Raw genomic sequence first — 22,961 nt, forward strand, 5'->3', positions numbered from 1 at the left:
TTCTCAGACAAGGTTGGTATATTGGCTTTATGTACTACAATGGATTAGCCGTTATTTATAATCTGTGGGTATTATAAATTCAAAAAAATACAGATACTATGGTTCAATCCATTGTCAAGATAAACCAACTTCCACTGAATAAGCATGCATACCTAGATATTATCAGTGTATGGACATACCTGTGGATGGACCATTGATCCACCAGCTGCCAAGGAATATGCAGTGCTTCCAGATGTTGTTGACAAGATCAAACCATCCCCTTGAACACAGGTGACAAATGAGTTGTCGCAATAGCATTCCAAATTTGTAAGGAATGATGAAATTCCACGGTCAATCGTCACTTCATTTAAAACTAGTATAGGTTCTTCGGTCTCATATTCATTTTTAGCTGCTTCACGAATAACATGGCACTGCAACCGATGTCTTAATGTGATACTAACGGGACCCCGAAGGATTGAATCAAGAGTTTCTTTGTAATGTTCACTATCTGAATAATGTTAAGGATCACTTTTGGATCAGAGAAAGTAACCTGCAGAAACAAAAGCTAGTATTTCCAGGGTTTAGTTCAAAGTATAATTTGGCTAAATAAATTTATCCCTTTTGGGCAAAGCTTTGCAGCACACAAATAACTGCAACCAGGCAGCAGGCCCAAGGTTCAATTTTTACCGAATTTAAATCAGACTATGCAGGAAAGAACACCCTTTTAACAAAAATGGAGGATACAAAATGGGGTCATAAAGCCCAAAGAACCTAAAGAAAACGGGACAAGGGGAGGAACTGGCCCTTTGAACATTGATGCTGCCTGCATACAGAAAGGCACATTGTAATTGCTAATGAAGGTTTATGCCAAAAGGAAAAGAAAAAAAACAAGATAATATCACAAAGGGAAGAAAAATAAAAAGAGGCTATCAAATTTGACTAAACAACCAAGAAAATATTCAACTTGAAGGATTAATTTTGCACTTCCATGGTGACTGGTATTTAAGTAGAATAGTACTTTATACGCCCATACTTGACTCTGGGATACAATTTTTGAGTGAATAATGGTTCAGGTCAAATCCAAGGGTTTAGTGTAATACCTCATTAACCAAATGGTAGTAGTAGTCGGGTAATGAAAAGTAGTGTTTAGTCGCATACTGAAAGCAATTTCTTACTGTTTATATGTTTTCCTAAAAATAAATTTTCCATGAAGGAGAAAGAGAAATTACAGCGGTTTGCCCCTTTCTTTCTTTTTTTCTTATTTCTCTCTAGCTTTGTCATTGGGTAGAAAGTTTTAATAGTATCACATTAAATTGAGCAACACTGCCATGTATATTAACACAACCAAACTAAGCCTTGTGTCCCACTTAAGTGGGGTAAGCTACATGAATCCTTTTTTGCCATTTTGCTCTATGAATGGGTATATGCTCAGTTAAATTAAATAGTTTCATATCTATTTTTACAACTACACCCTATGTCAGTTTATGTCCTCCCGCCGCATAACATTTCCATTTATGATGATCAAATCACTCTTCCTAACCATTGCATTTATAGGTCTTCATTGTACATGACCAAAACATCTTAATTCTAAAACATCTCAAAAACCTACTTTTTCCTTATTGTTAGTAACTGGTGTCCTACCACAACTTAGAATCCTTTTCTAATCAAAGTCATATCAGATGAGGGCAAAATTACTTTGTGTGCATTTAAGAGTCAATACATGCTAATATGGTTTAATTGTTAAATTATTTTGCTGAACTTAACAGACAACACTCTACATCATGCATAATACTAAACTGCAAGGAATGAAGGGTTGAATTGAATGTAATATGTATAATATATAATGTCAATTACCAATTACCTTATCAATGGATAACTACAAAACTATAAGAACATAAAAGAAACAATATTGCACTATAGTTCCTATTTATCAATTTTAATCACTTTTGTAGGCATAACTCATAAGAGTAGTACCAATAACTGACAGTGTTTCCTACATTGTCTTAAAAGGTACATTTTCACAACCATCAATAAATGCATCTTCAGATGGGAGCCTTCAGCCAATGAAAACTGAAACCCAACATGCACAGCAATATGTTTCTAGAGATTGTTAGTCCCACTAAGAGAATTGACAAATTTTAGTTCCCAATATAGATTAGACTTTATGTTTCTCTTGATACCATGAGTAGCACCAAACCATGGCATACACCAGAGGAAAAGTGTGCCCCCTGCTGTGATGAGATACAGAGAGCAATTATTTGAACCCAGGTCTCTTCAAAACAATTAAGCATAATTAAACCAACAGGAAATAAATAAATAAATAAATAAAAGGTTTAGTTTATAGCAGGAAAGAGTTTAGAGGTTGTTTTGCATAATTCATTGCCATTGCCTGGTGCTTTTATGATTAATTTGCTATACGTGTTCTCTTTAATAAGCGCAAATTATTTGCATGGTTCAAGGCTAGTCCAACAATTATGCTTAATTTATTCATTAAAAATCAATAATAAATCACAATGAATTATTAATACAAAGGGTCTAGTACAGCTTAGGTGGAGGGCAAAGAAGGCCACCTTCCACAAGGGGGCTGAGCAGAAAAGAAAGTACTATTTACACCAACAATAACAATGACGAAATAAATAAATAAACAAACAACTAAATAAAACCCATGAACCTTTCATACATGTCTGAACCACTTTCACATGAACCTCAAGCTGCATTGTAACAAACCAATAAAACTATGATATACACTCCTATAAGGCTTGATTTTCAGTTCAAATTGGCGTAACAATGTCTGTATCAAGAAATGAACCAACTGAACAGGTTCTGATATGACCATACCCTAAGCTTGCACCAGAGCAAGTGCCTTGAACTAAACCAAACTAAACTAATCCTACCAACTAAAGCCTAGAAAGCATGGATACAGATACGAGATACGGATACAACACGATACGGATACGGCAATACAGCAAAACCTAAAAAAGTAGGATACGGGTACGGCTAGGATACGTTTGTAAAAAATAAAAAATAAATAAATTATTAGCAATGAGTTACACATAAGCTCAAGAATGTTGAGAAATCACAGTAACTTTATAATGCAAAATATTAATCTTTAAAAATTAGGTATTAATTTAAGCTAATAGCTAGTTTAGTTTTTAAATTTTCAATAGGTCTTGCAAATATTTCATTTCAATAACAAGTCTAATATGTTGATATTATAATATCAAAACAATCCATAACTTGACCCTATGTTTTTTCCTTTTGCACTAGTCAAAAATATTCTATGCAAGTTTATTTTCTTATTTATTTATTGATATTTAATTTTACTATTGTTATATTATCTTATTAATCCTTACTTCTATGTGGTTATAGGGGACACGCATGATATAATGAAGATATGCCAATTTGATGAATTCTATTATTTGAGCTTACTATGTTATTTTTATTAAAAAAAAACTAAGCAAAGTATTGTAAAAATATTCTATTTATTCTCGCAATTATATTATATCATGATGTTATGCAAGAAATAATACAATTCTAATTTCGTAAAAGGAGTAAAATGTGACTTGGAGGATTTGATACTTCAAAATTAATTAAGAAGTATCCGATAATATGTGAGTCGGAGTATCCGATACTTCAAAACTAAGTATCCGATACTTCAAAATTAATGAAAAATTAATTGAAAAGTATCCGATACTTTTAAGAAGTATCTGATACGTATCCGTAAGTATCCGAGGAGTATCGGTATCCGATACGGATACGATACGGATATGTCTTCCTATTTGAAGTATCCGTGCTTCATAGACTAAAGCCTTTATAAGTCTCAGATTGCGACAGACGAAATTGAATCCCTGGACGGCAAATTTGATCTCAGAGGATTCTAATGAACCCCAGTAGTCACAATACTCCTACTCAATCCAACTCAACTTGAAACACCATTTAGATATTTTATTTTTTACATTAGTTCTAGCCTGTGGATAGTTTGTCTTATAGCACAATCAAAAGTGAATATAAGAGAAAAAAGGATTGACAATGCTTTTGTGCTCGCATTGACTGATTTTTGACATTGGTTTTCTTTGAGGGTTTCCCTCTCTTGACACAGAAATCAGTCAACTATAAATTGATTTTTAACCAAGAGAAACACTTGACTGACTAAAGATCTGGAAGTTATCTTCAACCTTTGTTAGATTATCTTGTTGCCTTTCTTCTGTTGTTTCTCATGGCAGGAGAGGATATCCTCCTGCCTTCTCCTTATCATTACACCAATAAATTCAATCTCAAATCAAACATCAACAAATAAATAAATAAAACTATTAAAAAGTATAAACTAAATTTCCTTAAGTATCTTATAAACAAATAGCACAAATATACCTGATTCCAAACCTGTGTGATTCTACCGCTAACAAAATTACATGTGACAGTAATAAAATTAGATTGTATTCATCCAAATGAATTAATAATGCTGCAATGTTCTAAAATATACTCAAATCATTTTGAATCAAGATATAATGATCCAACACACATACCCAAAGAACAGTTCCATCCCCACCAAGAGTTACAACAAGGTCAACTTTCTCGTGCAGAAGCAGAACTTCCTTGTCTGTTCATAATGAAAACAGAGATTTTCACGTGGTTACTAGTCAAATTTTATTCAATATAATAGAAAATAAACACAAAAGATTCTCATCTAATCACATGATCAATTTCATCATCCACGCCAGTAAAGGTGTAGTAACTTTAGACCTTCAATCAAAAGAAGGGAAGGCATGGAATGGACATGTTGATTTGCTGACCAAACCATCAAACAAGTTATGAGTCAATAATAAAGCTGCTGAAAACTACTGGACAAAATAACATTATCCTTATTACCCCTATTCATAGATCAATAATACTGGTTATGGTTTTTTTGTATATATCAATTTATCATTTCGACAGCTAGGTTTTATAGCAATACTGAGAAACAACAACTACATCTACATTTTCAAACAGCAAGTTGTTATTAGTTGTCCATGTTAAGGATTGCTTCCACCTCTAAGAAGCTAATAGACAGACCACATGATTTTCTCTCAACTATATAGTAGAGTGAATGTATGTTTTTAGCTGCTATTATAAAATAAAATCTGACTATGGCATGAATAAGTTTCAATAACCATGAGAAGAAATTGAACTCCAATGAGAGTGGTTACAAGTCTCGGTGTAAAAAGATACTTCATATGCAATGCCAAAGAAGTAAACTTATTTAAGTTCAAAACATATGACACAAAAGAGGAGTTTAGGAGTTTAAATTAGCATTAAAAAGCATGAAAACATGATCATAAGTGGTACATGAAATAGTATCTTGTTCAAATTTCAATATTCAGAATGTAAAAAATGTACCAAAGCTCACCATCTTTCCAGGTTTGTACAAAGTTGTAGTACATTGAATCTGTTAGAAGCTCTACCCTCACTCGTGGTTCCACAACAATGTTCAGCTCTTTATGATCTTTCAACCATCTGGGAATGAAACAAGAGAATGAGCATCTCATAATATTTGACCCAAGGTTCATCTGATCCAGCCACAAAGGTAAGAAAACCATAAAGAAATCAAAATAATATTGCACTGTAAGCTCCAAACAAATTGTAAGCAGAAGCAAAGGATGACATCTTCCATTCAGGTTGTGTCTAGATTCTAAAAATTGTTAAGGGAAATGAAATTACTTCCCTAGTTTCATAGTGATGGAAAGTGGAGGGTAAAGATCCTCATTTCCCTTATAGGGCACAATCATGCTCGTCACAGACCAGAGAGCCTCGATGGCTTCTCGCAGAGAAGGGGAAAAAAAGAAAAGGAATAGCATGGAAGAGCTATGAACGATGGCTCCCAAGCTTCCTAAATGAGAAGAGCGGATAAAAAGGCATAAAACTCCTCCGCCTCCAGCATTGCTTTCACTGCCTCTGCAGCCTCAGCCGTTTATTCAATATACACCTACCTTTAGCAGCCCACTGATAGAAAAGACAACTGAAAACCAGTGCCACATAGATACACCAGTCTGGTATGTCGACTTTAATGGTAGATTTTCCTTTTATTGGTTCTTCACCATTAGAGGAGCGATATGAGCTCAAGCACATACTGCAATAACAGCAGAGACACCGAGACAGAGACTCCTTACTTTTTTAAGATCTGACTATATCGGTTGAGTTTCATGTGTCCAAGAAGAGAGAATGAATGAGTTATTGAGCCACAATTAGCAATGAAAACATGGAGAATTATTTTTCCCATAGTTATGTGATTATTAGATCATTGATTCAAAACAAAATAGTGAATAGAGAGGAAATCTCGATGCTAAAGCCAATCATGTGAAAGCTTCTCTTCTACTTTGCCAACCTAGTCAAAGAATGAAACTTACAAAAATTTCTGGGTTATGGACAGACCCACCAACAATGAGAAATCCAATTGAAAAGGCCCACATTACGAATTAAAGAGGGCGGAGAAAGCAACTCAGCAGATTTTTTGGCAATTGGGTCCTTGTGCTATGATAGCAAAATCAGATGAGATCAACTCATCAAGAAAGAAAGAAAAGAGGAAAACCATTTCTTGAGAATTGTTCATTTCCTTCTCATTTTCCAACCCTACCAAACAAGAGCATGGAATTTGGATCATCTTATTTCCTTCTCCTTTTTCCTGTATTTTCCCTTTCCTTTTACTTTTCCTCAACAAATCCAAGATTCAAATATAGCCTTGGTGTATTGGTTGAACAGGAAGGAAAAAGATTAGAAGAAAGATCATCTCCTGCTTGTTTTTATTTTACCCTTGTATATTAACACAATCTAAAGGAGGAAATAAGGTTCCTTTCCCTCCTTCCTGATTGCTGCCCATCATTTGATAAATTTTCTAGTGGGCCTGCAAGGATTTATCCCCCAACCAGCTTTTCCTATTACATTTACAAAGAGTATCTCCATCCCAACTCTTGAAATACTAGGTTAGTTCAAATGCAAATGAATAGCTTGAGAAAGAATCAGATCTCACATAAGCCAATTCCTCCCACTTCTACCTCCTACCAAACAAGTTGGAAATTATTACATGGTAAAAAGGTTCTATATAGTTGACATGGATATAAATGGTTTTAATCCTAGGACCATTCTACCAAGGCTCAAGTAATGAAAGGTATGATATCAACTGAACAGACATATGACATTACACATAATTTAAGACAATAAAACACAACAAAGATGCAATTTGAACTTGGAAATGGGCCTGAAATTTGAAGGCCAGAATTCAAACTGGGCTGGTTAATTGCATTTCCAGCATTTGGATGGTTTCAAAGATTTAGAGTATCAATTGGCATGATAATCCGCAGCATCACAATATCCTTTAACATGCAAGTTCAAAATCTTGTGGATCAGGTCAAAAAATACAAAATCCTGTGGTGAAATAACCATTATTTCCTGAACCATTTTGGACCTTACCAGGATAGTTCTCAAACTACAGATATATGAAAACCTAGGGTATCTGGTTATGGGGCAATGGACATAGAATAAAAATTATGTCAGATTAATTGTCCTCTAAAAATTTGTAAAAAGAAAAATGCAGTGCTTTTACATAATGCCAAATCAGATTTGAAGTGAAGGTCTCTGCCAAAATTAATTACAAGTTATTTTAATAACCGAAATGGGGAGATGAGAAGAAAAAAGAGGGAATGGAGTGTCTCTTTTTTTACTTTCCCTACTGGAAATCTTTCAAACCTTCACCGGAATCTGAGCTACTAACTCAATATCCATATAAATTCTTCTTTTGTAATTATATCATACTACAGAGAAAGCATTCTAGATAACTAATATCCCCAAAGCTCAACCAGCAAGGATATGGACCAAATGGTGGTATATCAAATTCTCAAAAGGAGTACACTCATAAGACCAAACTAGATAAGGCTGCAAACGAACCGAGCTGTTCGCGAGCTTGGCTCAGCTTGGCTCGTTAAGGGCTTTGTTTGGCTTGGTTTGTTAAGTAAATAAATGAGATTGAGCTCAAATAAGCTCGGTTCTTTTATCTTTAATTAAATTATAGAATAAATAACTATGTGAACAATAGTAAAACAATTTTATTATCGAGCTTCGAGCCGAACTCAAGCTTGACTAATATTAACAAGCTTGAGCTCGATTAGTTATCGAGCCAAGCTCAAGCTGGATAATCAAGCTGAGCTTGAGCCCTACAAAGCTCGGCTCGGTTTGTTTGCAACCCTTATACTAGGCTCGGCAAACATATAGCCAACCCATCCCAACTCAAGCTTAAATGAATGGTTTTGATGCAATGAGCGGGCGGATGCAGGTCTAGCAATTCCCAAAAAAGTCGGGTTTTGGTTGGGTGGCGGATATACATAATTCCATCTGCAAAACCCAACCCAACCCTACCGCATGAAATTAGGCTTTCACTTAAAATACTAATATATCTACTACATATTATTAATATATGTTAGAATTTACCTTCACCTACACCACTACCACATCACCTACTCCACTAAACCTAACCCACTACACCACTACCACCTCCACTTCACCTACACCACTACCACCTCCACTTCACCTACTACACCTATATCTCCTATATAAGGAGCCTCTCACATTTGTACTAAACACAACAATCAATCAATCAATAATACATAAATTACATAAATTCTTACATGGTATCAGAGCAGGGTGAGCAAGGTTAAGAACTTAGTGATTCCGCTTCACCGGCGGGCGGCAGCCTCGCCTTGGCCGTCCGCCGGACAAACCCAAATTTTCTGATTCTCTCTCTCTCTAAAGTTCCGATCTTTATCTCTCTACAAATACAAATCCCTATTCTTTGAAACCATCATCATCAATGGCCGGCCGAGGCAAAACCCTAGGATCTGGAGCTGCCAAGAAGGCCACATCGAGGAGCAGCAAGGCCGGTCTGCAATTCCCGGTCGGTCGTATCGCCAGGTTCTTGAAAGCCGTTAAGTACGCCGAGCGAGTCGGCGCCGGAGCTCCGGTATACCTCGCCGCCGTCCTCGAGTATCTCGCCGCTGAGGTGCTTGAATTGGCTGGAAATGCTGCGAGGGACAACAAGAAGACTCGGATTGTGCCTCGGCACATCCAGCTTGCTGTGAGGAATGACGAAGAACTCAGTAAGCTTCTTGGAGATGTGACCATTGCGAATGGTGGTGTTATGCCAAACATTCACACCCTTTTGCTTCCGAAGAAGACTGGTGGGTCGTCGAAGCCCTCTGCTACTTTGTGCGGCAGCCTCTCCTCCTTGGCTCCCCTTATTTACAGGACCAAAATTCCTCATGGAAGCCCTATTACAACCATATTCAAGGTTTTGGCTGCAGCAATTTACAACAGTTGCACGTCTAGGAATTGCAGCAACACTGTTGAGAGCATGAGCACATTTGTAAAGATGCTTATCACGAGGCATTAAAGAAAGTATACCATGAGCAGAACCTACAGAAGATAGCTGTCACCAAACACTTTACAGCTTTTCTCTCTCTCTTTACTTTTTCTCTCACCCACGTTGCCCCCATTTCTTTATTTTATTTTATTTTATTTATTTATTTATTAAAAAAAAAAAAAAAAAAAAAAAAACCAACACCATTGCTGTTTTTCACCACTCCGTGTGATACAGATTTGCACACCAAACCTTCCCTTCTTTTATTCATTTGAGGGATCAACCCCAATCACACTTACAAAAAAAAAAAAAAAAAAAAAAAAAAAAAAAAAAAAAAAAACAACCACACCCACAGTGAGATTTTTTCTTTTCCCTTCTCTACTCTACTGCAGGTCTCTTCTTCTTGCCTCCGTCCTGGGCGGTCCTTGACGGTGCTACCTCTGTGCTTCCCACTCCACTGGGCACGATCACTCCCCCATACTCCTCCACTGCCGCATATGGCGGACCTCCAAATCGGAACATCACGGTGGCCTTCCGCTTCAGCTCCTTATTTTCCGCTTTTAGCACACTTATCTCTGCTCGCGCATCCTTATACATGCGTTGGAGCAGAGCCAGCTGGGAGTTTAAATGCTGCACCTCATTTGTCCTACTCTGCAGCCGGTTCGACAGGTTTGTGACCGCCGTCATGCTTTCCACACATGCCTTCAGAGTATACTGATTGGCCTCCACATCCGACTGCACTACCATTCTTTGCTCCACAGACCGCATCGGAAAGTTCAGCGGAGTAAACTCCGGGGCACTCGGTTGAGGTTCCAGTGCCACCGCTCCAGTTCTCTCTCTTGTTGACTCGTTGAGGTCGGGAAAGAGGGTGAGCAGACTCCGGGAAGACGAGGCCATTTTCTGGGCAACAGAGTGTTACAGAATATCTCTCGTTACAGAGTATTACAGACTATCTCTCTCCGCACAAGGAACTCTCTTTCTCAGCAACACGAAGGATTTTTCAGAGGTTTCTCTCAGTTTTTCTCTGCCTCAGCCTCTGCCTTCGTCTTGGTTATATAGCCAAGGCAACCACGCGTATCGCGCGCCACTTGCCACAAGACGACAAACAGGCACGCCAACCAAGGCACTCACGTGCCTCACCATCATGTCCGGCACACCTTTTGATGAATTGGGCACGCCTTTTGATGGCACGCCTTTTGACAAAATTGGGCACACCTTTTGAGGGTGCGACTTTTTAAGGGGTCCGACAAGACTCTGTAAACTGTCCCGACATAGATTCCGGTTAGTTTCTACAAGGGTCCGACAAGACTCTGTAAACTGTCCCGACATAGATTCCGGTTAGTTTCTACAAGGGTCCGACAAGACTCTGTAAACTGTCCCGACATTGATTTCGGTTAGTTTCTACAAGGGTCCAGCAAGACCCCGTAAACTGTCTGCTACAACGGTCCGACACGACCCCATAAACTGTCTTCTACATCGGTCTGACACGACCACACAGTGTCCTGCTACATCGGTCCGACATGACCCCATAAACTGTCTGCTACAACGGTCCGACATGACCCCATAAACTGTCTTCTACATCGGTCTGACACCGCCATCCAGTGTCCTCTACAACGTTATGACACCACCATACAGTGTCCTCTACAACGTTATGACACCCCCATACAGTGTCTCCTATCTTTTTTATTTTTATGTATTTTCTTGTTTTGTTCCTCTCTCCAAACTCAAGTTGGTTAGTTTCTATCCTCCTTGAGTTTGCGGGGGGCTGTTAGAATTTACCTTCACCTACACCACTACCACATCACCTACTCCACTAAACCTAACCCACTACACCACTACCACCTCCACTTCACCTACACCACTACCACCTCCACTTCACCTACTACACCTATATCTCCTATATAAGGAGCCTCTCACATTTGTACTAAACACAACAATCAATCAATCAATAATACATAAATTACATAAATTCTTACAATATATTATATTTAATTGTTAAAGTATCCAAAATGATGCTTTTTTCCTTTCCCAAAAAATGGCAAAATAGGCCCAAACATAAGCCCTTGTTTTTTTAACAACCAAGAAAAAAAAACGGAGAAAGGCCCAAAGAAAGCCAAACCAAAAAGGGAACTAGTTGAGAAAATAAGCCCAAAACCGTAATGCCCAATCCACATCCACATGCCAATGCATCTGCTACGTCAATTTTGAAACCATGGGTGGTCGTATGCAGATGGATTTTCTCAACCTGATCCCATTCAGTCAGGTGGTAGATGACATGCAACCAGACCTGCCCCGACCCGTGAGCACCCCTAGAGACCGTACAAACTGGCTTTTCATGAGTATTAAAACCTATCAACTAGGTTTATAATGCACCAAATAAATCTCACCAAAAAAACTGAAGTACAAAAGCCCCTCCCCAATAATAATCCCTAGTTTTTACAGGTATCACGATGCAGCTTAACCGCCACCAACCCCTCAACAATCTGATACCATGTTAGACAACCAACTGACCCAAAAGCTTAAGCTGCTAGGAAATGGCCTAACTGATGTATAGCAAGCTCTAACATAGGACAAAACAATCAACCAACCACCACAGCAATAATGTCAGAGACCTTGCATGGCACAATTGCAAAAGATGTATTCAAAAGTTACTACACCATTAACAGTGTTTTGAAAATTCAGAAGACACAACTCTAGCATATTAATGAAGCAATTTGTTAAAAATTTTGATTTCAGTACTGCAGAAAGTGAAAATTAAGGAAACATTATTGTCCATACCTGACCATTTCTGCACACAGAATACGAACAGAAGGTGAATTTGGTTTAGTCAAAATAAGCACAGTCTGTGGCTGAGATTCCCACTTCAAAGATATCTGCAATTGAGAATGAGTGTTCAATTAGACACTGCATGAAATGGAGAAATTAAAACCAATAAAAGTCTGAGAATTATATTTTGTATGGAAACAAAGAATTCTAGAGTAGTGCAATATAAACAAAACAGCATACAGCATTGATATGACTCAAATAGCAGCAAAGTAAATTTTATAAAGACAGCAGCAGCTATACCTGCTTACTGCTACGCTCTGCAGCTGTTATATTTCCCTTCTCAAAAGAGACAATGTCATGTTTTCGCTGATCGTTGTTATCACCTTTGCCACACCATGATAATTTAAATGACGCCTGTATCACAAAGCAAAGTTTTAATAGCATTTCAATCTGGGTATCTAATTACCCAAAACATCCAAAAGATTTTGGTTTTACCAAAAATGGTAAAAAGATGCACAACAAAAGTTCCTTGCAACCCTTTTTTGAGATTCTCTAAGCATACAGTCATGAAAAGGCAAGCAATAGAAACTATATCATGTCAACAACCATAACAAGCTAACCAGAAACTCAATAAGACCAGAGACTTTCCATAAAGTCCATAGCTTGATTAAAAGCAATGTGGTTCAAGGAATATCAAGTAACAGTATTAAAATATACCAATGAAATGAGTAATGGTTTAAAATACAGATAATGGTAAGTGAATGAAATTTCAAAAAGCGCTGCACTATTGTGAGCCTGCTCTGTTATTCAGCAGATGCAAAGGAATGTACCTTTCTCATAAATCTATTCTGAACCACATCCAAACCAGAATCAGGGTCCCCATCCCGTAGAACCTCATGGGAGCAAATTCCGTTCTCCCCACAACACACCTCAGATTGCTCACAGGTTTGATTCAGCAGCACAGGTTGGTCTGCTGAGTTGTCTGCCCTCTCATTGTAAAAATCACCTTTACTCACTCCAGATGGCAGCACTGTTAGATAAATCAGAAAATCTCAGGGTATGAAGATAGTTGTTGAAATTTTTAAATAAATAAGAAAAAATTAATTAAATACAAATCGATGCCAAAGTTCCAGGGTAGACCAAAGTTGAATGAAAGAACATAACCGTATGTGTCACTCTGTGCTACACTGAAACCTAATTGTGAACGAATTACATCACATAATCATAAAGTTTCAGCTTTGTGGTATATCATATCCATAATTAAGCCAAACAAGGGAAGGGGACAAAGATTAAGAAAGAAAGAATAGTGTTTCATCTGTGATGAATCAAGATGTTTATGTTGTTACATAGATTCCTCCTCTATAGGCAATGATAAGATGCAAATTGAAAGTATGAAGGGAAAGAAACTGGTGGTATAGGAGAGCAGGACAGCACCTGCAAAATCCAAACAAAAACCACAAACCAAATGAATGGACATTAACCTCTAACCATTAACTTTTTTGATAAATCTCTTTTCAATCGATTAGCATCTAACCATTAGTAACATTATCCCACTCATTGTACACATGGCAAAACCGGAAGCTGGACAACCATAAAACCTAGTCAAACAAAATACATATTTTTCTTCTCGACTCTCAAAAAAATCAATCCCAAGGAATTGTTCTGGAATTTTTCTTCCTTCAGCATAATTGTAAGGGCAAGGGAAAAAGGTCCAAATGAAAAATGGAACTTTAAGGAAGTATATTTGAAACCCAGACACTTTACAAGTGTTGAAAACAAACTCGCTTATAAACTGTTAGAGAGGATCAAATTTGAATATATAATACATTCAACATGCATGAATTGTGATTATTAAGTGGACATTGAGATTTGAACACAGGACCTTCCAGCCCTAATACCTTGTCAAAAGCCAACACTGTTAACTCATATAAAAACTTAAGTTGTTAGAGATGATGACCATTTTATATACCCAACAATATGGACAGCAGGAGGGCCCTAAGGCAAAGGCATTAATGTCTAGCAATGGAAAGTCCATTTGAATCATGCAACTAGCATCTTCCATCATCCAACCCACCCGCCTAAGATTTAAATTGAAGAGCAAATGTAGGTGATCATAATGATGAAACCTCTATTCGCTCGAGTTTCTCCCTAACTGTAAATCCGAAGAGAGTAGTCCATTGCTTTAATTCTAGTAAAAGGTCACTGTCCTCTGAATATCTTCAGCAATAGAAAAATATAAACATATCCTTAAAATTGAGCGGCTGACGAAGACACCATCAATCTGTCCAAATCATGACAATCTGACAAATCATTACTTAAAAAGTTCAAAAGGAAATAATCTCAACTGGGTCACAAGACCTGAAGGATGATAAACCATGCAAGGACACTATAACACAAAATACATCAGCTTTCCTCTTTTATGTCATGGAAACAAGATGATCCATGAAACAACTTCCAATAGACTAGGCAATAGAACAATGTTGAATACACCCCAAAGTTTTATTCACATTTATCTTATATAACATACTAAAGAAATTCTCATGTTTCAACAAAGTAACAATAACATTCCACAAAATTGAACAGATATAAGAAGTTTGTACCTCTATTTAGCTATTAAAATCATGAGAACTTGTGCCTGACCCCAACAACTTAGCTTCTACTGAAATCATTCATCAACAAATAGATTTATGTTTCACGTTCCTCTTCTCCTTGCAACGCCTTCAACTTCAACTTCGACCATTCACGTTGTGTAACTTGCACAGCCATTAATATTTTCTAGGCCAACCTACTGGTTTAGAAAGATGTAGAGAACATATATGTAGGATTGAAGATGAGAAGCATAGCCCAGTTAGGACTAAAGACTTCAGTCTTCATCAGAGAACATGAAGGGTGGTAAGCATGTGGTGGTCGTGGAGCATGGGAGAGGTCATCAGAGATCTCCCACCTTGCGGGGGCTTCATAATAGTAGTTTTATGGGAGAGTTTAAGATGGGGAAGTAGAATGATGAAGCATTTGAGCCTTCAATTTGTAGAGGTGAACTCTTGTTATTTGCAGAGGAAGGACAGGGTCCGGATTCCAGAGTTTGTGGTGAGGAGTGGTCAGAGGCAGCGATGATACTGCTGGAATTCGACCCAGGTGGTGCTCAGAGAAGGGAGTCTCAACTGAAGACCTTTCTACAGGTAGTGGTGATCCCCACTTGGATTCAGAAGTTGTTAAGAGTCAATTGCAATGAGCAGAAGAGTGATTGTGATGTAGAGGTGACCCTTCCTCCGGCGATGCTGTGATCAAGCTTCTGGGTACGTGTTCATAGGGCAATTGGGGAAGATGGATGCTCCAGAAGCGAAGGTTAAGGTGGTAAAACAGTGGATTGACTGGTTTTGGAATGTTCCAGCAGGAGTGGAAGTCTCTGATGGCCAGTGGCCCTATCAATCTGTTTCTCTTCCCTTCAAAGGAGGCCTAACACATTTTGCAGCAGGACTGGACCTTTGGGTGCAGCCATTGATCCTTGACTGGTGGTCACTTGAGGGTGGCTGTTACACGCCTGGAGCTGGTCCTAGACAATTTTGACAAATGGTGCAAGGACTTCCGACTCATTTGTGAGATGACAAGAAACATCCTTACCATTCATCCATCAGCGGCAACTCCAGCAACCTTGAGGCAGTTGTTTATCTTTCCTTACTATCCATCCATCTCAACATCCTCACTTTCACGTCATTTTCTTTTAAAGCCATGGTTTTATGACTTCCCTAACATTTCATCCCAAAAGCATGACGAAATTTTGGCCAATTTCAACTTTCCTTTTCTTTTTTTAAGTTTCCATATATATATAAAAGAGAGTAGAGAAGAAGAAACGGGCCACAGCCTTTAACACTCAAACTCTCATTAATCAAAGCTAACTATCACATTCCAAAACTAATCAAAATATAAACTCCTAATAAAAGTCAATTAACTTAGAAAACTAAATCCTAATAGAATGGAGAGCTAATATTAATAAAAAAAAAATCTAACTAAAATAAAACTCTAACTAAATTATAATTTAAAATAATAAATACAAAATCTCAATGTCTGCACATTCCACATCAAGTGCATATATTACAACTATTTTTTGCATCTGTCAAATTTAAAGCTTTTCCACCCTTCTATACCTGGTCCTAAGCCCACCAATTAAATTGTTTTGTTTAGGTAGCCACTAAAAGACAGATTTAATTTAACCAAGTTAACATGAATCAAATAAATTCATAACGCTGTGCTAGACCAGGTTTGCAGGCAACAAATGAGTGTAAGTAAACCATATATTCACAAAAGAGAGCAAGGTTTTCAAGGAAATCATGAATGTGGAAATGTATAAACCAGAAATGGAGAGAGTTGGTTGACTTATAACTAATAACTTGTCTATAACAGAAAGGAGAGACAATAATGGTTGAAATTATATTTACAAACTTCTTATGCAAAAGAGGGAAAATGATATGAATGGAACTATAGTATGCAGAAGCGAAATTGATAGAAGGTAGTCGTTGTTAGTTCAAGGGTTTTCCAAGGAAAGGAAAAAAATTATTCAGCGCCTCAAAATTAATGTCAAGAAAACATATCGAAGAAAATAAGGAATTTCAGGGCATCACAAAGTTGAAGCAATAGCTGTTCAAAGTCTCTTCAGGCTTCAGGTCTAAAATCAAAATAAGGCCTTTTAGTTTCTTCAGGCTTCAGGTTTAAAATCAAAATAAGGCCTTTTTTACAAGGCCTTTGAAAATTGGGGCCTTCAGTAATAAGAAATCTTTTAGAAATTTTTTGGGTGGGCCTTAGGCAATAGACTAGGTGGCCTAATGGTTGAGCCACCTCTACAAAAGAGTGAAATTTTAAACTTTCCATAGCATGCAATGTAACAGAAGATAAAGATTTAAATAAATTAAGCGAAGAAAAGGCATTTGATCACCTCCAGAGCCACAGCAACCAATTGCCAGATACAGAGCATTTGCTTAAAGTAAAAACAGAGACAGAAACATGCTTACCACGATAGGGTTTCGTATGTATTATAGAAAGAGAATTGGAAAATAAAAAGGTAAACAGATGGGAAACAATATTTACAATAATTAGTAAACAAAGGTCAGCTGATCAATCATATGACAACCACCAAAACAAAAACCCTTCAAGAATACAGAAAAAATGGCACATCAGAAATATATATGACCCAAAATTAATTAAAAAATAGAAAACTACTTTGTTTCTAGAAAAATATACCATAGTGTATTTTCACGAAACCCCTAATAATCCCACAAAATAATAACTACAAGACAGAGGAAGGCATAAAATCCTTACTCCTTCAAATGAGATAAATACACTCAAAAACACAGTTACAAAAAACAAAAACTGAAAAACACAGCCCATGTGGCCTAATCAAGCCAAACTGCTAGCCTTCCTGAGAATTTGTGAAATCAATTAGGAGGGAAAATTTGAGTATTATCACTAGCAAAACTAAGAAAAACAATCGAAATCCAATTCACTTCTCTTTAGCATAATTCCAAAGACATTGAGAGAAGTGCAAACACTGCAGAAGCCTAAGACTTTATGCGTTGTTCACTTCAAGATACTCTCACAAACAAATTTTAAAAAAGCATGTCCAAATTCTTTTGAAGAAGAGTTTTTTTTAATCCCCATGCAACCCTTGAATAGTTCACCTATATGATCCGACCAAAGCTTCTAGAGAAACATAGATAATTGCAATTCACTACCTACTCATCCACACAGCCAATAGCATAACTAGTTCCATTGTTATTAACTTGCATGTGGTCTATTACACTTCAGAAGCTTTGGAATCCCATCAGCTTTCCACTGATTAGTTCGGAAAAAGCAAAAGAAAACTCGCTTTTTGTGAAAAAGTTAGCAAATTTCCCTAGTAGAGCATCAAGATGACCAATTATTGTTAGTTGGAGCAAGTACCTTCAGATACTCCCCCACTCTGTTCCTTCCAAATATCCCAACAAACAAGACATTGAAGAAATAATCTAATAATTCCCGTTGCATTATCTGGAGAAGCTCGAGCCCAACAATTTTGAAGCTTTGCACAAATCTTGTTTCCTGGTATTTGAATACCAACAATCTGATGATAATGAGTCCAAATATAATTAGCTAGCTCTCCAAAAGAAAATAATTGATCCAGGTTTTCACTGCTTGAGTTGGTGCAACAACTAAACAACAAGCCAACTGAAAGCTAGACAAGAAAAGATTTTCACACAGAAGGCCCAAAAAAAAAAAAGTTTTCTAAATGTAGCACAAAACTTTTATGAGAACCTCTTCATAAAAAGTTTCCCTAAGACTAGGATAACCTCTCCTTTAAAACAAAAAATCTTCAAGCCAACTTTATTAATATTTCCAAAAGGGATTTGATATTTATACCATTTAAGCCTATCACAAGCCTTCATAAAAAATAAAAAGAAAAAGAAAAAGAAAGGAGAAGTCATCTGAAAGATAGGAGACAAAAAGGGAAACTAATGACGCCTTATGCAAAGCAAACTGTTAGTTGTATGCCAACATGTACAACTTCATATATTACATGAAGAGGATGGAGCAAACCAAGAAATATAAGTTTGAATGATAAGATCAACTAAAAAGTAAAAGCATAAGTTATGTTTACTGTCTAGAAGGTGATGACAAAATACTGTAGAGAGCATGTCAAGTTAAAATCATGCAGCAAAACCAAGTTCAGGAGGATTTAGCAATTGCCAAGTGATGGAACAATTTGGTCAAAGAATGGCTAAAACAAGATGATAAAGATTAATAACATCCAAAATGAAACTGATACTTCAACTAACCAACTGCCATGGTAGTGACGTAATGAAACTCAAGGGAGAACTATTAAATGAAGACTATAGATGAAATAATAGCATCAGAAAATCATTTTGGCTTTCCTTTCATGGGGAACAACCATGGCAGATATTCTCTTTCTTAAAAATTTTACTAAAAGTTACTAAGAGAACATAATATGCATTCATAATAGCTTACACTTATCGGCAAGAGTTTTCTTGGCATGATATTAGACCTCTGGTTTGGGGATGTATTGGGTTCAAGTCCCGATGTATGTATTTTTTACATTTATCCACATGCAACCCACTCCATCTTGTTTGTGGATTTTCAGTCTGTGTGTTTCTCCACATGCCAATGATGGTTGTACTGAGGGAGGGTGTAAGATTGATCTAAATAATTGGCTCATTCCCTCACAGATCAAGCTTTTGGGACGAGATTGTCTCCCAGCTACAAAGATAAGAGTCTTGGAATGTGTCCCACATCGCCTGGAGTTGCCCTATCTGTGCTAGTTATAAGGCTTCAGTTTCCCCTTCCTTAATGCTTAGGTTTTAAGGAGAAGTATAGGCTGAGCTTTTCAATTTGGTATCAGAACTTGGTTGGACTTGTGACTGGTGTGTCGTTTGTATGGCTACTGTATATTGTGGTCCAGGAAGGTGTGTTAGAATGTGTCACACATCGCCTGGAGTTTCCATCTATGCTGGTTATAAGGCTCTAGTTTCCCTCTCCTTAACACCTGGGTTTTAAGGAGAACTGTGTGCTGGGCTTTTCAATTTGGTATCAGAGCATGGTTGGGCCTATGATTGGTGTGCCGTTTGTTCGGTTATTGTATGTTGTGGTTTGGGAGGATGTGTTGTAATGTATCCCACATCGCCTAGAGTTGCCCCATTTGTGCTGGTTATAAAGCTTCAGTTTCTCTTTTCTTAACACCTAGGTTTTAAGGAGAAGTCTGAGCTGAGCTTTTCAATTTGGTATCAGAGCTTGGTTGGACCTATGACTGGTGTGTTGGGCCTGTGACTAGTGTGTCGTTTGTCTGGCTACTGTATGCTGTGGTCTAGGAGGGTGTGTTGGAATGTGTCCCACATCACCGGGAGTTGTCCTATATGTGCTGGTTATAAAGCTCTAGTTTTCCTCTCCTTAATACCTAGGTTTTAAGAAGAAGTGTGGGCTAGGCTTTTTAATTTGATATCAGAGCTTAATTAGGCCTATGATTGGTGTGCCATTTGTTTGGCTACTATATGTTGTGGTCTAAGGGGTGTCTTAGAATGCGTCCCACATTGCCTGGAGTTACCCCACTTGTGTTGGTTATAAGGCTCCAGTTCCCCTCTTCTAAATACATGGGTCTTAAAGTAGTGTGGGCAGGGCTTTTCAATTTGATAAGAGTACTTAGAATGATCATGCCAAGAGCATAAAGTCCAGATATTGCTTGCACCCAAAAAAAAAAAAAAAAATTGGAAAAGAACGAATCATTGTACCAATGCATAGGAAAATTTTGGTTCAATTTGGAAGACGGCTGATGTCAAGAACAATAAAGTCTAACCATTACTGGACTAAACAAAAAGGTCCAACCATTATGGCAATATAGTGGAACCATTTTCTTTAAGTTGAATTTATTGCAAGTTTTTTAAAAAAAAATGAAAAAGTGGGTAGTTATGTCTGGGTTCATAGGCAAGATTATGAGCCATGTGTCTAAGGAAACAGATGCCCTGGTTCAACTCTCTGGCTTGGGGTGAGCTATATGAGAATTTCCCAAGCTTACCTGTGGCACAAATGTGGACATATGTGCATTCATCCTGGGGACTATTCTCGTCTGCAGATGAGAAAACCCTCATTGCAAAATGTTAGAATTTCCCATCTTTACCTTCACCTACTCCACTACACACTCCACTTCACCTACCTCCACTTCACCACACACTCCACTTCACCTAACCCACTATCACCTCCACTACACCTACTACCACATTTTCTTCTATATATATAGATTGTATAGGAATTGTAATTAATCAATCAACAACAAATCAATCAATAATACATGCATCAATTTTTACATGGTATCAGAGCAATAAGATTTAGGCTTATATTTTTTCTCACCGGCGGGCAGCCGGCCGGCAACCTTGCCTTCGCTGCCCGCTGGAATTTTTTACACATACCTCCTATTCCTACAGCTTCTCCTCCTACTTCAAATCAAGCACGAACAGAACCCCTTCGTGATCTCCGAATCGCTGTCGGCTCTGAATCTCATTAGCCCCTTCGAATCCATCTTCACTTCCAACCACACCTGGGTCGTACAACCCATGACCCGATCCGATTCCAATCGATCTGACCACCAGCCCCACGGCCGATACGAGGTCGGAAAACTCCTCGGACATGGAACCTTCGCGACGGTCTACCATGCCCGAAACATCCAAACAGGCGAGAGTGTGGCGATCAAAGTCATCGACAAAGAGAAAATCCTCAAAGGTGGCTTAATCGCTCACATCAAGCGCGAGATCTCGATTCTCCGTCGCGTTCGACACCCAAACGTTGTCCAACTTTTCGAAGTCATGGCCACAAAATCCAAAATCTACTTCGTCATGGAGTACGTTAGAGGCGGTGAGCTCTTCAACAAGGTCGCCAAGGGGCGCCTCAAAGAAGACCTAGCCAAAAAAAAAATACTTTCAGCAATTGATCTCAGCAGTATCGTTTTGTCACACATATTTAAAAGAAAGGCAACCCATGTGAAGAGAGAGGGAAAGACCATTCATTAGGCAGCCACTTTTCACAAATCTACCACTAGCACTCTTTCACACCATTAGCACACTTTTTCTTTTATTTATTTATTTTACTTTATCCCATACCCTCCCGTCCATGTTCCCCACTCCCACTCTCTCTTTGTTTTTAAAATCATTGTCTTTTCCTTCCCATCAACTCTCTTTTTAAAATAAATGATTCATCCTCCACCCAGCAGATTCCTACACACACATCCATTCCCGTCTCACTTTTATTTTTTTATTATACAAATTAATTGGTGCTCTCTTTTTGTAAAAAAAAAAAAAAAAAAAAAAAAAAAAAAAAAACATTCCTCATTCCACAAACTCATTTTATTCATGTCGGGGCTCACCCCGATCACCATTTTACAAACAAACAAACAAACAAAAAAAAAAAAAAAAAAAAAAAACAAACAAAAACAAAAACAAAAAACAAAAACAAAACAAAACCAACACAAATCCGAACAGTGGGATTTTTCTTCTCTACTCTGCCGCCGGTCTCTTCTTCTTGCCTCCGTCCTGGGCGGCCCTTGCCGGTGTTGCCTCCGTGTTTCCCATGCCACCGAGCACATTTACTCCCTGCTCCTCCACTGCAGCATATGGCGGCCCTCCAAATCGGAACATCACGGTGGCCTTCCGCTTCAGCTCCTTATTTTCTGCCCTTAGCACGCTTATCTCTGCTCGCGCATCCTTATACATGCGTTGGAGCAGAGCCAGCTAGGAATTTAAATGCTGCACCTCATTTGTCCTACTCTGCAGCCGGTTCGACAAATTTGTGACCGCCGTCATGGTTTCCACGCATGACTTCAGAGTATACTGATTAGCCTCAATATCAGTTTGCATCGCCATTTTTTGCTCCACCGACCGCATCGGAAAGTTCAATGGAGCAAAACCAGAGGTGTTTGGTTGCAGTTCACTGGCCACCGCACCAGTTATTTCTCTTGTGGGCTCGTTCAGTTCTGGAAAGAGCGTGAGCAGGTTCTGGGTAACTGGACGGGAAGAAGAGGCCATGTTTTTGGGTTGCTAAGTGTTTCAGCGAAATAGCAATTTCAGACTGGTAATGTTCGGAAGGGTTGGTGACAGAATGGCAACAAAGTGTTCCACAGTTTCTCTCTCCGCAGAGGCAGAGTTTTTCAGCGAAGGGTTGGTTTCAGAGGTTTCAGAATGGTATGCCTCAGCCTCAGCCTTCGTCTTGGTTAAATAGCCGCGGCAGCCACGCGTATCGCGCGCCTCTTGCCGCCCGACAAACTGGCACGCCTTTTCATGGCACATCTTTTGATAAAGTGGACACGCCT

General features: G+C 38.2%; 1 protein-coding gene and 1 pseudogene across 3 annotated transcripts in view; one reads left to right on the forward strand and one right to left on the reverse strand.

Moving 5' to 3' along the window:
• NADK1 (NAD kinase 1) overlaps positions 1-22,961 on the reverse strand; it is a 38,718-nt gene that overhangs the window by 9,694 nt on the left and 6,063 nt on the right. Inside the window, exons 4-11 of one of the 2 annotated variants that reach the window (XM_028233246.2) lie at positions 18,059-18,196; positions 12,955-13,154; positions 12,425-12,538; positions 12,137-12,231; positions 5,363-5,469; positions 4,503-4,576; positions 724-802; positions 180-487 (exon numbers count right to left, since the gene is read on the reverse strand). In XM_028233246.2, coding sequence (XP_028089047.2) covers positions 180-487; positions 724-802; positions 4,503-4,576; positions 5,363-5,469; positions 12,137-12,231; positions 12,425-12,538; positions 12,955-13,154; positions 18,059-18,196 — 1,115 coding nt within the window. The remainder of the gene's footprint in view (positions 1-179; positions 488-723; positions 803-4,502; positions 4,577-5,362; positions 5,470-12,136; positions 12,232-12,424; positions 12,539-12,954; positions 13,155-18,058; positions 18,197-22,961) is intronic. The other variant, XM_082904056.1, reaches the window with a different exon arrangement.
• Positions 8,426-9,555, forward strand: LOC145806650 (histone H2A.6 pseudogene; annotated as a pseudogene). The gene has a single exon (XR_014349966.1). The product of XR_014349966.1 is annotated as a histone H2A.6 pseudogene (transcript).

The sequence above is a fragment of the Camellia sinensis genome, chromosome 14 (assembly GCF_055761805.1).
Source record: "Camellia sinensis isolate YWXY chromosome 14, ASM5576180v1, whole genome shotgun sequence".
Classification (NCBI taxonomy): Eukaryota; Viridiplantae; Streptophyta; class Magnoliopsida; order Ericales; family Theaceae; genus Camellia; species Camellia sinensis.